The sequence below is a fragment of the Phoxinus phoxinus genome (genome assembly GCF_949152265.1).
Source record: "Phoxinus phoxinus genome assembly, chromosome: 25".
Lineage (NCBI taxonomy): Eukaryota > Metazoa > Chordata > Actinopteri > Cypriniformes > Leuciscidae > Phoxinus > Phoxinus phoxinus.
The window spans coordinates 21,021,113-21,035,892 of NC_136900.1; the positions used below are offsets into that span (position 1 = coordinate 21,021,113).

Below are 14,780 nucleotides of genomic sequence, written 5' to 3' on the forward strand. Positions count from 1 at the left end.
TTCAAACATTCAGCTTCATTTTGTTTGTTATAGGAGAAAGGATGTCGACAAAGGTGTTCTTTTTTGCAGAACAGAATGCCAAAATATCCAGTATACTAGTCATTTGTAAATGAGTCAAAGCAGAAGTATATTTATTGGATAGTTTTATTGAACAAACAAGGCCACGTAGCTACCTTGTTAAAATATAGCAAATTACTTTCACCAATAGATTACATAGAATATGGAAAGACCATCACAAGACAGCCAATCACAACTGCTGGATAACTGAGGTCAGTATATAGCAGGGGTGTCCAGGATTAGGTGTTTGATTAGGGTTGAAGGTAAACTCGGGAGCAGAATTTGACAACCCTTTATGAGTCTACAGCAACAAGTATGTTAAAACACCAAGAAACAGAAAACTTTCAAGCCCATGTGTCACTGCATTCTTTTATTAAATGAAGTGGTCTGCTGTCTACATTAGCTGAATTACACAGGTGTTCTGGAGTAAAATCCCACTCAAGAGATGGATGGAGCGTCAGCTCAGAGCTTCTTAAGGCAGGTTCTCAGTAAAGTTCTCCAGGTGAGTGCCATCTTTCTGAGTTGTCTCACTTTTTCAGGGCTTCAGTCAATTCAGGTACAACCTAAAAAAGAATATAGAGAGAGTAAATCAACCATGACTGATATATTGATATAGTTTGAAATCTAATCGTACACTGCCGAGCCCAAAAACAGGTCGCTGTTTGGATTTAAATCGGCAGATGCTTAAGAGTATGATTGGATCATTATTGCAGCGATTATGTTTCTAGCATGTTATATGTTTGGCAACGGTTCTTCTAACCCTAGTGCGTAGCTTCTTGAACAACCATGTAGGAAGACATTGAATTGTTGGATTCATTAAAAGTCTTTAGGATGTGCTGAAGTAGTTTACAAGATCTTAACCAAAAATGTATGCACCTCTTTATGAAAATAACATCACATCATTTATTTCTACCAAGAGGTGGATCAATTTTTGGTCAAGATCTTGTATTGTCAATGCAAGAGTCCATCACTCTGTAAAGTCTCCTCCAGCACATCCCGAAGACTTTCAATGAATCCTACAATTCAATGTATTAAACATGGTTGTTTAAGAAGATACACACTACAATAGGGTTAGAAGAACTGTTGTCAAACATAACATGCTAGACACATAATCCCAGCAATAATAATCCAATCATAGACTCTTAAGCATTTGCCCGTTTAAATCCAAACAACTTTTTGGCCAGGCAGTGTACGATTTAATTTCAAACTAACCCGACTCTTTAAAGTTTTCTCTAGTGTTTAATAAGCACCCTAGACGAGGTGGTTGTCATTTGAGAGCGACCTGAACTGTTCCTATATGTCGAGGTTCTCATCCAAAACCGAGATGCTCCTGTATTCCAGAGCATCCTGAAAAACTATATCATCACCCCAATATGTCCCCGGCTCACTTTTCAATCTAAGGAAGGAGGAGAAAGCCCATACATTTTAATCAGTTATCTGAGGAGTGACCGTATGTAAACTGATCTCAGAGTCGCCAGCGCTGCCCACCACCGGCAATCACTTTTACACAGTTTACCTGCACACCTGTGTCGAGCACGCACCGCCTGAATAAAAGATGACCGACAGGGCAAACACAGGGAAATAAATGATGATAGCGTTACACGAAGGAAACACCAACAACAGATGGATGTGGTGTGTGTGGCAGCCCTCTGGCACCGGGAGTGTGTGTGCCACCTTGAACTATGGCGCGCAGCCGGCCGTGTAAAGCTCTGGTGAGAGACACTGAAAATAAAGGTGAAAAACTACACCCACACACTTGTGCTTACTATCAATTACTATTCTGCTCTGAAAGGAGAAGAAGTTGTGTATAACGCTTCTAGTTGGAGCCACGAGTCGCCACTGATTAAGTCAGCGACTCAATAATTCACAAGTTGCACACTTTCCATTAGGTGGAATAATGCGCCCTGCAAAATTTAAGAGAGAAATATGGGCCAGCTTTTTTAGTCTCTGGTTTTTGGTTGTAGACTGGGTTGGCTGAAGAAATTAATACCAGGGCATTCGAAATTTACAGCGCTATTAATATTAAACACAAACGGTCCTGCTGATTGTCCGAGGCACTGGATTAAAATGTCTCTGATGACCTGATGAGGATCTTTTGTGCTAATGAGATTCGTGTTTTAGAGGAAGAAGATTGTATCTTCCTGGTTACGTATACTTTATCCTTAGTTGGAGTGTCAAATGGCAAAGGGCTTCTCTTCTCTGTCCTGAGGAGTTGGGCCCATTTTTATTTTAAGCCTTTTTGTTGCTTTTATTGATGAAATGAGTTGATGTAGAAACGCACATCAGTGTCAAAATTAACACAATATATAAATATATATCAAATTTAGTAAAAATACAATTGGGGTCAAACTTGTGCCACATGAACACCCCAACTCGCTAACCGCTAGGCCACGACTCCAACTAGGAATCTTACCTTGAACAGATCTGCCACTAGGCCATAGTCAGCCACCTGAAAAATAGGGGCTTCTGGGTCCTTGTTGATGGCAACAATGGTCTGTAAAACAAATAAGTCAATTATTTAGTGTGGTGGGCTATATCGCAGAAACACACTGCATGGTGTGTTGAGTACTGATTAACTACAGTCCATAAGCTAACATGAAAAATAATTCCCAAATGTCAATTCCCAAAAAAGTGCAGTGGAAACTTTCTAAAAAAAAAAATGGCAACACAATATTATTGTAAATATCTAGTCAACGTGAGGAGGATGCTCCTGTGTGAACATATGGAGGAAGATGCTAGTGACGGACGCTCTGGCAGATTGTTACGCAGTGAGAAACTGTAAGATGCAGAATAGAAAATGCAGATGAATTATGGATGCAGGTAAAAAGCTACTGCAGATCGCTTTTAAAACACTCCATCCCAATACATCGTCACACTTAAGAGAGAGTTAACTCGGCACAATCGGGAAACTCTTGAAGACCTCTTCTCACGGGTGGGCTTTCTCTTATTGAGGATATTACCACAGAAAAGGAGATCTTCTTAGTGTGTATATTTTGACATACATTACTAACTGTACCTTGCTATCTTTCATTCCAGCAAGATGTTGGATAGCGCCAGAGATGCCAACTGCAATGTACAGCTCCTGTAGAGGAACCAAGAAAAGTATTCAAGTTATATGTATCATACAAATCAACAGTTCCTTGCTCTTCTGAAATAACGTCATGTTTATGACGCTGAACCCCAGACTCACTCATTTATTAGCATTTCACCGTCTAGTCAGTATTCACTTACATAAATATTAAAAGGTACAGTGGCAAACTAACAGCCCATTTAATACGTGGGGTCAAAAGTCATGAAATCTAAATGAGTGTTTTTGTGCATATATATATTATTATTATTTTTTAACTATATATATATACACACATACACGCATGTACGTACACTGTATAGTGTCTCTGTGTGTGTATAATATATATATACACACACAGACTAAATCCAGAAGAACTGTTCCTACATGTAATCACAGATGAACTTTTACATAAGACCGTCTGTATAAATAAAATGCATTTGACTAATTAGAATAATATCGCTTTCTAAACATTTAACATTAAGAGATGTAGCTCAAATCAAATCAAAATTTTCATTTACCTAACAAAACATATTACTCTCGATTTCTATGCAAAACTAGGCATTTATGAATCACTTGTGAAGGGGAAGCTCATTTAATATGCGTTCAGAGTCATGTTACGCACATGACTGATTGATTGACACCCCAAGCAACAATATGGTGTGCCGTGTTTCACTTGGCAGCACTTGAAATGAACTGCACTGGGTGTAAACGAGGCCAGCTCTTAAAATCACAAACTAGATTCTTGCTTGCGTATACAGAGTTTCAACAATTTCGCATCGTCACGTGTTACGCTAACAAAGGACGTTTAAATCTCTCAGCATTGGCTTGCAAGCGCTCTGCTGACGTCCCGTCCCAGAGCACAGGCCACAACATCCTCACAATTACTCAAAAGAGGAGTGCTTGGGGGATGTGGCAGGACTCCCCCTCGCCTCCAGCCTTCTCCCGAGGGAGTGCTACATCAGTGGCTCTCAGCTTAATGCACTGCTCCATGAATATTTCAGTGCAGTTTAATGTGGCTGTGGCGCTCTCCCGGGGGCCACCGCTTCAATTTGTGAACACGCGGCCGGCCAGCCGGAGCTCTAAAAGCCAGGAGGAGGAGAGAGGGCAGGGCTGGTGTGTCAGATGGGCTGAAGTGATGGAGACCCGCAAACATCTCAATATCCAGACGATGGGGGAGCTTGTAGAAAAAAGTTCGCTAACGACTTTGAGTTACCAGATAATTGGCACAAAGCATCTAAAAGCCAATAACTTTTGATGACAGATTTTCAAAAAGAAAAATAATCTATCATCAAAAATTTAATTTCTCCACCTCTAAAACATTGTATCTGCTGATGCAACATAGGCTGAACCAAAAACATCAGCTTAATGATTCAATCAAGTCCTGCACTACATGTATTTTTTTGCTAAAGGTTTCGATCCGCATGAAATAGAAAAATATGAGACATTACGGAAGTCGGCACTTTGCACAAAACAAGGCCTGAATATCTTGGAGATTTACCGTGATGTTTGATTTATTTATCAACAAATGGTCAGTGAAAGATGGTTCTTAACGTTTAGAAAATGAATCAAAACTAAATATTACAATAGCAAACTAAATATTAAATACTGGTTTGAAACTTTGAATAATATATAATCAAAAATCTTCATTTTTTATTTTTATTCTAAGTGATCATTGTAATTTTTGCAACCCCGTTACCAAAATTTGGGAAATTCTTCTTTCTCTTTTTTTTCTACCAATAAACAGAATAAAATATGCAAAAGGGGTGACACTGGGAGATAAAAACACCAAATTACTAACAGGGTTGCAAGTAACAGGATTGAAATTAACCCAAATTAAGCTGTCATACAGAAGGGACTCATTCTAGCAACCCTGTAACCAAAACTTGGGAAATTTTTCTTTCTCTTTTCTTTCTAACAATGCAAAATTGGTGACACTGTTGGGGGGTGCCAAATGACTAACAAGGTTGCAAGTAACAGGGTTGAAAATGTAGCCCAAATTAAGCTGATCAAATTAAGCAAATTAAATACAGTAAGGACTAGCTACCTTGAGACCAAATGTTGGTTTGTAGTTATTGATAAACTTATATTTGCAATATTAAAAAAAAAAATCTTGGATAACAGGGTTGAATAGTTCTATATAACTATAATCATAGACTATATTTAAAACAGCTCCATGTCACGTATATAGTTGCAGCGTCATGGTGCACATCCTTAAACTTGAGTTTTTCACCCAAAAAAGCAACAAAAACCTCCAAACCACGTATATCTCGTGATCAAACCATCACCCTGAGGGCTAAAAGATTACAATTAACCACAAAAGACATACTCAATCGACCCAAAACAACCCTCATCCATCTTGACTCGAGTTCATTTCACTGGTAGAACTCATTCGGGACTTGTTCAGGGTGAATACTAATGCACAATGGTCGGGCTACGCTTGACAAGCTTGTCAAAACATTTGGAGAATTGGGTTTGGGGCTGATTTGCCTGGTTTGAGCTCGGGGCGGACCTGTGCGGTGCGCGGCTCCACTAATGGCTCTGCTAAATCATTTACAAGCCGGGATGTGCCATTAACTACATCACAACGCCTCAAAGCTCTGCTAATGTGTGGATAATGACAGCGGGGACGTCCCACTCGGAGCGGATAATGGAAAATTAACCTTTTTAAAGGGCAACACGGATCCATCTTTCTGGATTCAAACAGAAACAACAATTAGATGTCGCTGTATTCAAAGTCAAGATGGTTTATCAATCTGAAACCCAGGTGGGTTTATCAACTTTGAGAAGAATTTCCCTCTGTAGAGGCAATTAGTGCATATGAAGGACTGTAGGACAGACTGAGAAATAAGACGACTGGTTTCCGGTCTTGGTACTTACAGGAGCCACAATCTTTCCAGTCTGTCCAACCTGCATGTCGTTTGGTACATAACCAGCATCCACTGCGGCTCTGGAGGCACCAACTATGATAAAACAGTGTTGGTTTCATGTTAAAATCATATTTCTTTACATAGCTTGATTAAAAACAAATACTAAACAAAGAATCTAGGTTCAAATCAATGATTAGGACAAAAACACAGTACCGGCTGCGTTCAGCTGGTCGGCGAGGTCGTAGAGCAGTTTGAAGTTGTCGCCGCTCTTCAAGCCCCTCCCTGTTATGACAAAGAGACGGCAGATGGGCATGAAATATGAAATTACTGACGAGGTTATGAGTCCAGTAGGATCGATACGGTCTCAGTTTACTATTGATTTTCTGAGCAAAAAAAATAGCCTAGAGAATTTTCAAGGGAATACCCAACATTATGACACAATGAACATAAACACAAAGATGATGTAGTCCCGGTGGGAAGCGGTTTTAGTTCATTGTAATTTATTGATGTTATTTTTCTTTGATTTAGCAATAAAGTATGAGAGTTTGTGACGTATTGCTTTTTATAAAACTGCTCGTCTATAATAAAATATTAGAATAATAAATACAATAAAAAAGGAACATTTTCATTAAAACATAAAAGCACATGGTATCATTTTTAGATTTTATAAATGTATTTTGTTGTATTTATTTATTGTCATAGCATCAAAGCTACAACTTTAAATAATAATAATAAATATACAATGAAACTTCTTAAAACAATATAACAACAATTAAAATCATAATATTTCATTAAATTAAATTCGTATACAGTTCATACAAACAATGAACGTAAACACAAATATGATGTAGTCCCTGTGGGAAGCGGTTTTAGATTAAGATATTTTTTTGATTAAGCAATAAAGTATGACAGTTTGTGCCGTATTGCTTGTTAAAAAAAAAAAGTTAAATGATAAAACGGTGTACGGTGCCTTACAAGAATCAGACATTAGTGACTCTGCAAGAAGATGCAGTTCTTGACACATCAAACTGGTTAATATTTGTGGTGTGGTGCAGTGATATACATGTGAACAGGCACGGTCATATTATAATGCTGTTATATCAAGTATTTTAGCACAGCTGAAGCTGCATTTGGGACCGAACTATACACTTTATAACATGCATTAGTATACATCAAGACGATTTCCTGTAATGTCCAGTGGACAACTGCGGTTCTTACCTCCAGAAACCACGACTTTAGCACTGGCGAGATCTGGACGGTCACTCTTAGTTAGAGTTTGTTCCAGCCACTCAGAGACTCCAGCAGCGGCAGACGAAGAGACTGCAAAAGCAACAACATCTCGTGAGGAGCCGTCCAAATAAACATGCGGAGTTGTTCCAAAATACCCCTTTATGATCCCTTTAAAGTCAACGTTTAAACAAACTAGGCCATCAAAACCTTGCAAGCGGACTGGAGGATTATATACAACACTAAATACTATAAACCTTTGTGTGTGGTATCAAAGTCAGCGTGACCTTAAAGAAAAACATGAACAAACAACAGTGTGTTTAACAGTCTCAAACGGCCGAGTACCTTCCTCTGAAGAGGCGCTGCCCCCGTCTACGGCCGCGGGTTCAAAGGAAGTGCCTCGAACCGTGAAGATCTTGACGCTTTCATTGCACTTGACTGTGCTGAGCGCATTTCCTGTGGCCAGAAAACAGGGGAAAAGAGATCAAATTACAAGAAATTACACACGTTTTTCTCTTTTCTTTGTCAAGCAATACAAATTTGAATTGATTTAATTACACATCAAATTTAGCTGTGAAATTACCCCCCCAAAAAAAATTTAAGTCATTATTGTGTTAAATGAGAAAAGCATCAAATAGATATTAGACACAGTAGCTTTTTCCAGAATTGGTATTTAGATACATTTACAGCTGCTTTATATTTATTGTATAAATATATATATATACACATTTGATTGTATAAATTATATATATATATATATTTTATATAGACGCACAACAGTTCTGCTGTGGCTTTACAGGTAATCATTTTCATTGGCAAAATTGAGAAAAAAAGTAATTTGTATCTAAAAACTTCTGTATAAAATCAATAACACATTTGCACTCATGCTATCGGGACTAAAACAGCACTTGTGTGATATTCCGCTCGTTACTGTGTGATATTATATCATATGTGTGATATTATATCTATATTATAGTGAAGCTGTTGCTCTGCTTCATGTTCATCACCAATCAACTGTATAAAATATAAGATGAACTATGTAGGTCTGGGGCGGGTGCGTCAAATTTGTAACGTTTTTTTTTTCAATAGCCGATTAAATTAATGCATTATATATACTGTGTGTGTGTGTGTATATGTATATATATATATATATATACACGCACAGTAAATATATGAAATATAATGACATAAAACTACTCCTAGTAGACATGTACTCCTAGTATAAAAAAGGCTAGATTTTTTTTGTAAAGAGAATCTAGATTTTCACTATATATTAATTTGTATTAAGGACATTGACACACATTACTACATTATATAATAATAAAAAAGACCATCAAATGTTCATTCAAATACATGTAGGATAATTGAGAACCTTCATATGGATCCCCCAGTTGAAAACCATGGACATAAATGATCACCACAAGTGGCAAAAAAAAAAAAAACTTTTCATTTGATGTTTTTCGCGCAAAACATTAATGTGACTTAAAATAAAGTCTCATAAATCGAGTGTTCTGTGCTTGCCGAAGATAAAGTGGCCGGAGTAATTGGGAAGTATTTATGGCAGTGGAGTTTATGGATGAGAAACGGTGAACAGAAAAATAATACATGCAAAGCGGGACAAAAAGGCTCCAGGGTCCCCCTAGGATAAAAAAAGAAAATATACGCTTTGTTTCAAGCCAGTGTAAATCACTGTGCGTCTCCGTTCACGCAGCCAACCGATGGCCAGACTCCTAAATCACAAACTCCATGTTAAACAAAGAGAAAGATATGGAACATACTAGGAAGGTTATTTGAAAAGCATTTCTTGACCAGCACATCTGGAAGTGCTACTGGTGCATTCGTTTGTGTGTTTACCGGCGTAAATGGTCCTCACAAACGTGTCTGCAGATTTGATCTCAATGATATCTGAAATGGGAGCCACATCCAACTTGGCGGCCACTCTTGGAAGGAGATTCTACAAATAAAGATATACATTTAGCATTATTAAAGACATTCGGATGTATTCGAAGCTCCTGAAGAAGTTCAAGCCATTAAAACATGCACATCCTTAATATCTGCAGATGTGGTCAAATTTGATTTGTTTGGAAATAGCATTATTTCGGCAGGCATTGATCAAAACGCGTGTCTGAAAATTTTGGCCTTCCTGCATCGCAGACGGAATAAATATTGTTGAGTCTGAAAAAGAGCTCTAAGTTATGTCTAGAGGTGAAAAATATTGCATAGTGGTAATTCAAGTGTTTTATATAGTGACATAATGAAACCAAATCCACCACTTAAGAATCCATCAAATAAAATACGTTTAGCCAGTGAGGAAATTGAGACTAATACATCTCTTTGGTCTGGGGTTAGGCTACATAAGATACTGTTTAATGTATTACAATTCAATTTAAATACCATTAGATCTGCTGCCTGACAGTTTGGCTGTGGAATGACAAATAACCTTGCATATAATAGAGCCGCACTTATTGAGGACGGACTTCTCCCACAATTCCAAAAGTAAGAAGCCTGATAGCGGCTCGGCGGGATGAGAGTTTCTAATCCATTTCCCATTTGTGCAGTTCGCTCTGGGAAATAATCAAATAACTTCGGAATGAGTGTAACTACAAAATCCTGCATTAAGTAAAACATCTTCACTAATCACTGATGCAATCACATGGAAAAATGAATCAAGGCAAAAATCTATGTATATTTAGCATTATTACAAACAAAAAAAGTAGCAAATGTAAAAGAAGAAAACGAAGATATTGTGCGTTCTGAAAAAAAGTTTGTGATGTATATATAGTAACTCTATAAATGTATAGTCTGACGCGCTGCATGTTTCAGAGTAAAGCCCAGCACTGTTCATTCCCAGTTAACACTCACAGTAAATGCTTCTCTGCCAGTGCTGTGTTTGAGTCACTTATTTCCATTTGGGAACGCAACATTTGTCATGAGAATCGGTTATAAATCTGTTGTCAACAAAGAGAAGGTCTCTCTGCGGCTTCCCTCCAAAATGAAAGCTCAATGGTTTAACGTTTGAAGAAGAAAAAATTACCATAAATGTTAGTATTGTAATTTTACTGTTTTGTAAAATAAAAATATAATAATTATTATTATTAACATTGTTATTAAAAATAGACAACAATTTTATGAATACTTTTATTATAACATATACTGCATTTTAATACATTATTATCATGATGTCTTAATTTTTCAGTACAATAGTATGAATTATTGCAATATAAGATATATCTTTTTTAATTTGATAGAATATTTTTTAAATAATATTTGCGGGGGTTGGGGGCGTGGTCAGGCTTTCCTTTTTTGTATTTAACTGATTTTTGTCTTGATAGGTTTTGTTTATTTGATGACAAACTTTATGCAAATGTTACACAGGTTTTTTATCGTTAACTAACACTATCAAAAACAATTCTGTTAATTAAAAAAAGCTGAAATTAAAATGAATAAATAAATAAATAAATAGTAGTTGAAAAAACTAAACGAAAATTAGAAAATTTAGTCTTGGCAATAAACTGAAAAAAGTTATTTTTTAAAAAGTACTAAAAATATTAACTGGAAATAAATTATTTAAACCGAAATAGCAATAAAACTAATGAAACGACAAAAGCACATAACGAAATGACAAAAAAAAAAAAAAAATGCACATGAAAACTAAAAATATAATAAAACTAAAAATGATCGCACAAATTTTACATACTTTTTTATTTGATGAACTTTTATCAGATTTTACAAAAATAAATGTAAACATTTACCTTCATTTGTTTTATGAATTTAACAAATTTGCCTTGATCTATTTTTTTTATGTGATGATATTGTATAAAATTTTTCAAAATAAACAACACAAAGTACAATTTCATTGACAAATTTGTCATTACAGACAAACAGTTTTGTGACAACACAAACATTTTGCAATTTGATGATCACACTAAGCTGTATCACATCCTCACAAACATGCATTGACAAAATTATTAAAAAAAAAAACAGTGTCGTGTAACCGTTTCAACGCAAATTTTTACTGTCATTTGGTGCTTTAAACCCTGGCTAAAAGTGTCCCGCAGATGGAGAAGCGAGCTCGTGAACACATGCAGCGCTATTCGAAGCAATCCACGCATTAAATAAATGCATTAGAAAACGTAACATTTTGCAGACGATTTAGAAAATAGTTTAAGGCCATTTCACGATTTCAATCATCACTCAGTAACCAGCATCCCCCCCCAAAAAAAAAAAATCTCGGATTTACGCAATTCACACGGGTCATACTTCTCAGGACAGAAAATACATAAAAATCACATCCCTGAAAAATGGACATCAAATTTGTACAATCTGATAAAAGTTTGTCTTTAAATATTTTTTATTTTTTTTCTGATAAAGGTTCATCTTTTATTTTTATTTTACTTAGATAAAAATGTCAATTTTGTTCAAGCTGCTGATAAACGTTTGTCAACAATATAATTAAATAAAAAGATCAAGAAAAAACATGCATGAGTTTTGTTCAATCTGACACATGTTTGTCATCAAAATAAAAAAAAGTAACAATGTTTTCATGTTGTTTTCCCCACTGTGTGTAAAAAAACACAATGGCTCAATGATAAAGACAATCGAATCTCTGAAATCTCCCTTTCAGCCCTCGTCGTATGCCTTAGATTTACCTTTCCGAAAGCAGAAGCTCCCGCACAGATGTGTGTGAAACCGAACTGTTTCTGAGTTGCCAAGATGAGGGGCGTCAGCTCCTCTGTGAAAAAAGGCAGAATTTCATTTTTCATTTAATCACTCTTTCTTCAATATCACAGACTCTTTTATCCAAAGTCCCTTGCACTGTATCTTACTTAATTTACACAACAAACAAATACTTCCAAATTTATGAAGAAAACCTCGAGTTTACCTGGCAACAACCCTTTGTAGGCTGCATGTTGAGCTATCAGAATTTTCTTCACCCCTTGAACTTTGGACAACTGCTCTGCAACCTGTCCAAATACCCATAATCATAGCCCTGAAATCAGGCTGTCAAGTTGCTACACAGAAAGCAATGGAAAAGGAGAGAGAATACCTTCGCACAGTTGGTTCCAGCAACCAAACAGGACACGTCACTGCCGACTTTATTAGCAGCAGTGATGGCGTTCAGGGTGATGGGGGTCAGCGTGTCATTATTGTGCTCGGCAACAACCAGAGTACTCTGAAACCTCTGAATCAAACCAGACTGGAAAGAAGAAAAAACATATGTGGTCAATCTGATACAGTACGATATAAATAACTGCCAGGCTCTTTCACCCAAATAACCGATACAAGGTTACTTCTATTGAATGCAGACTGGGGCAGTGCAGCCAAACATTGTTTTATAGCCCATAGAGGTCATTAGAAATCTGATTTATATCACGGCTCTGATACTACTTAGGGTCTGGCCTAATATATTAACATATCAAATTCAATGTAGGTCACATTTTAAATGCATTTTAGGTCAATCAGTTAAAGACAGTGAGGAGGTTTCATAATGCACTGTTTACATATTGCATAACCTTGACAGATAGTTAGCTAGCTCTGTTTATTAACTAATCATATTGATGTTACCAAAGCCTTAAAAGTGTCATGAACATATTCAACGATCAATATTTCTATCTAAAGCTATTAAAAAAAACAGTATATGAGAATATGTTCAAGTTAACGTAAACGCTTAGTTAGCAGCAGGCTGTACAACTATGAAAAATTAGGTCAGCAAAGTAACCAAACATTTGACATTCCGTATAAACTATCACATATCAAAAACAATACAATAAAACAAGCGTGTATATAGAATAGAATAGCAGATTAGTAACATATTTATTACACAACTCCTGCAGAACTAAATGAGCGAGTTAGCCAGCATGCTAAGCTTTTTATTCGGGTCTATTTGTGTCTAGAAAGGACAGGGTGAAAGAATAACAACTTTAAAAGAAAGTGCGCACTGGTTAATGTGTCGCTTCGTCGGGGTTTTCTTACCAACTGCCTGAGATAGGTCTTGTTTACAGCTTTGAGCATGATTACAGCAGCAAACCATCAGCCTCCACACTGCCACTGCTTTGGTAACAGGGGATAGAGGTTGAGCTGAGTTCTCGCGAGATCGGAAGAGACACGCCCCTCTTATGTAAAAGTCATTTTGTAACATTATTATTATTATTTATTTATTTACATTTTGTAACATTTGTAACAGCTCAAATGTGGTTTTCTTGGAGGTGATATTCTTCAGTGTACTTACTCTTCTTACATAGACCTATATATATCGGAATAACTCATATAACGGTCTAATAGAAAAGTGGGCGGAGACTGAGTGGTTACGTAATTAGTCTAGGGGGCGGTGTTTCACAGCTTTGATAATCATTCTGTGGAGCTTTTTAGTTCAAGAAAAGTTAGTTTCCCACGGTGACTGTAAATGTAACAAGGTCCACTGAACCAAGGGTTAGATTTTTTATGACTTCATCATAATCTTGTGGCATAATCAGCTGTACCAACAGCACATATTCTGTATTATGCAACATGTTGGTATGAACACTGTAAAATAAAAAGTTGCTGCCTGAAATTAAGTAAGCTACAATCAACTTGGATGTTTAAGTCAATTCAACTTAAACTACATTAAACTGGCTGACAAACATGAGTTGAATCTTGTATAGCCTAACTACAAATAAAAAAGAATAAAAAATAAAAGTTTAGAATTGCTAACATATTTTAATGAGTTAAAGCAATTTAAAAACATATGTTGTCATAACTTATTGATCATATTATTTTTTTTACAGTGACTATGAGCTTTTTACAGTGCTCTATGAGTATGATTTTTATTAATGTTCCCTGTTTGTCTTTCTGTTTGTTTATTTGTTTGTTTGTTTGTTTGTTTTGGTAATTTTATGTAATTTTACGTAATTTTACTGATTTGATATGTTTGGATTTGATTGTGTTCACGTGCAAAATATGGTCAAGACAAAAGGGAAAGATTGTGATTTATTACTTTTTGCATGGTTATTATAAGAATATATTCAAAATAGACTGTTCAATTAAACTAAAAAAATAAAATGATACATTATAATATAATATATAATAAAATGATAAATTCAGTATGTAAATATTATGTAAAAAGTTAGGCTATTATTGTATTCTGACCATTTTTTCCCCGCAGTATAGGCTAGCCTATATTTTATCCACCTGATTCATTCAATCCATTTGTATTGAATTTAAATCACCGACAAATGGTCGTCAACTGATTAAAACCAATAAAACGTAAAAAGTATAGGCTATAGGCTACATGCAATCTCCTAGATGCCTCTTTTTGACCCCTCGTGGAGCCAACATGGTTTCTTAGTATCCTAAATTAAATGTGTTTCTTTGCGAGGTTAGAGGTCAAAGTCAAAGGTGAGGTTCGACACGCGGTCACTCTGATTCACAGACACGTGATTCTTGTCCGAATCATTTTCAGAGTGAAATAAACGAAATGATTCATTATGGTCGCATTTTAAATTAGCCTATGGACTTTTCCTCCAGCAATATTTAAGTATAAATATGACAAAAAAATGGACAGAATAACCCAGCTGAGTTTA

The 14,780-nt window shown here is 36.1% G+C and overlaps 1 protein-coding gene across 1 annotated transcript; it reads right to left on the reverse strand.

Annotated features, from left to right (window-relative positions):
• Positions 1–126: 126 nt before the first annotated feature.
• On the reverse strand, positions 127–13,457 carry etfa (electron transfer flavoprotein subunit alpha). Its single transcript, XM_079604115.1, has 12 exons — positions 13,195–13,457; positions 12,269–12,418; positions 12,104–12,185; positions 11,871–11,953; positions 9,076–9,175; positions 7,567–7,677; positions 7,213–7,314; positions 6,208–6,276; positions 6,005–6,087; positions 3,074–3,139; positions 2,471–2,551; positions 127–620 (listed from the first exon to the last, which is right to left on the reverse strand). The coding sequence occupies exons 1-12, from the start codon at positions 13,231–13,233 to the stop codon at positions 585–587; spliced, it is 1,002 nt and encodes a 333-aa protein (XP_079460241.1). The 5' UTR covers positions 13,234–13,457; the 3' UTR covers positions 127–584.
• Between the last annotated feature and the right edge of the window lie 1,323 nt (positions 13,458–14,780).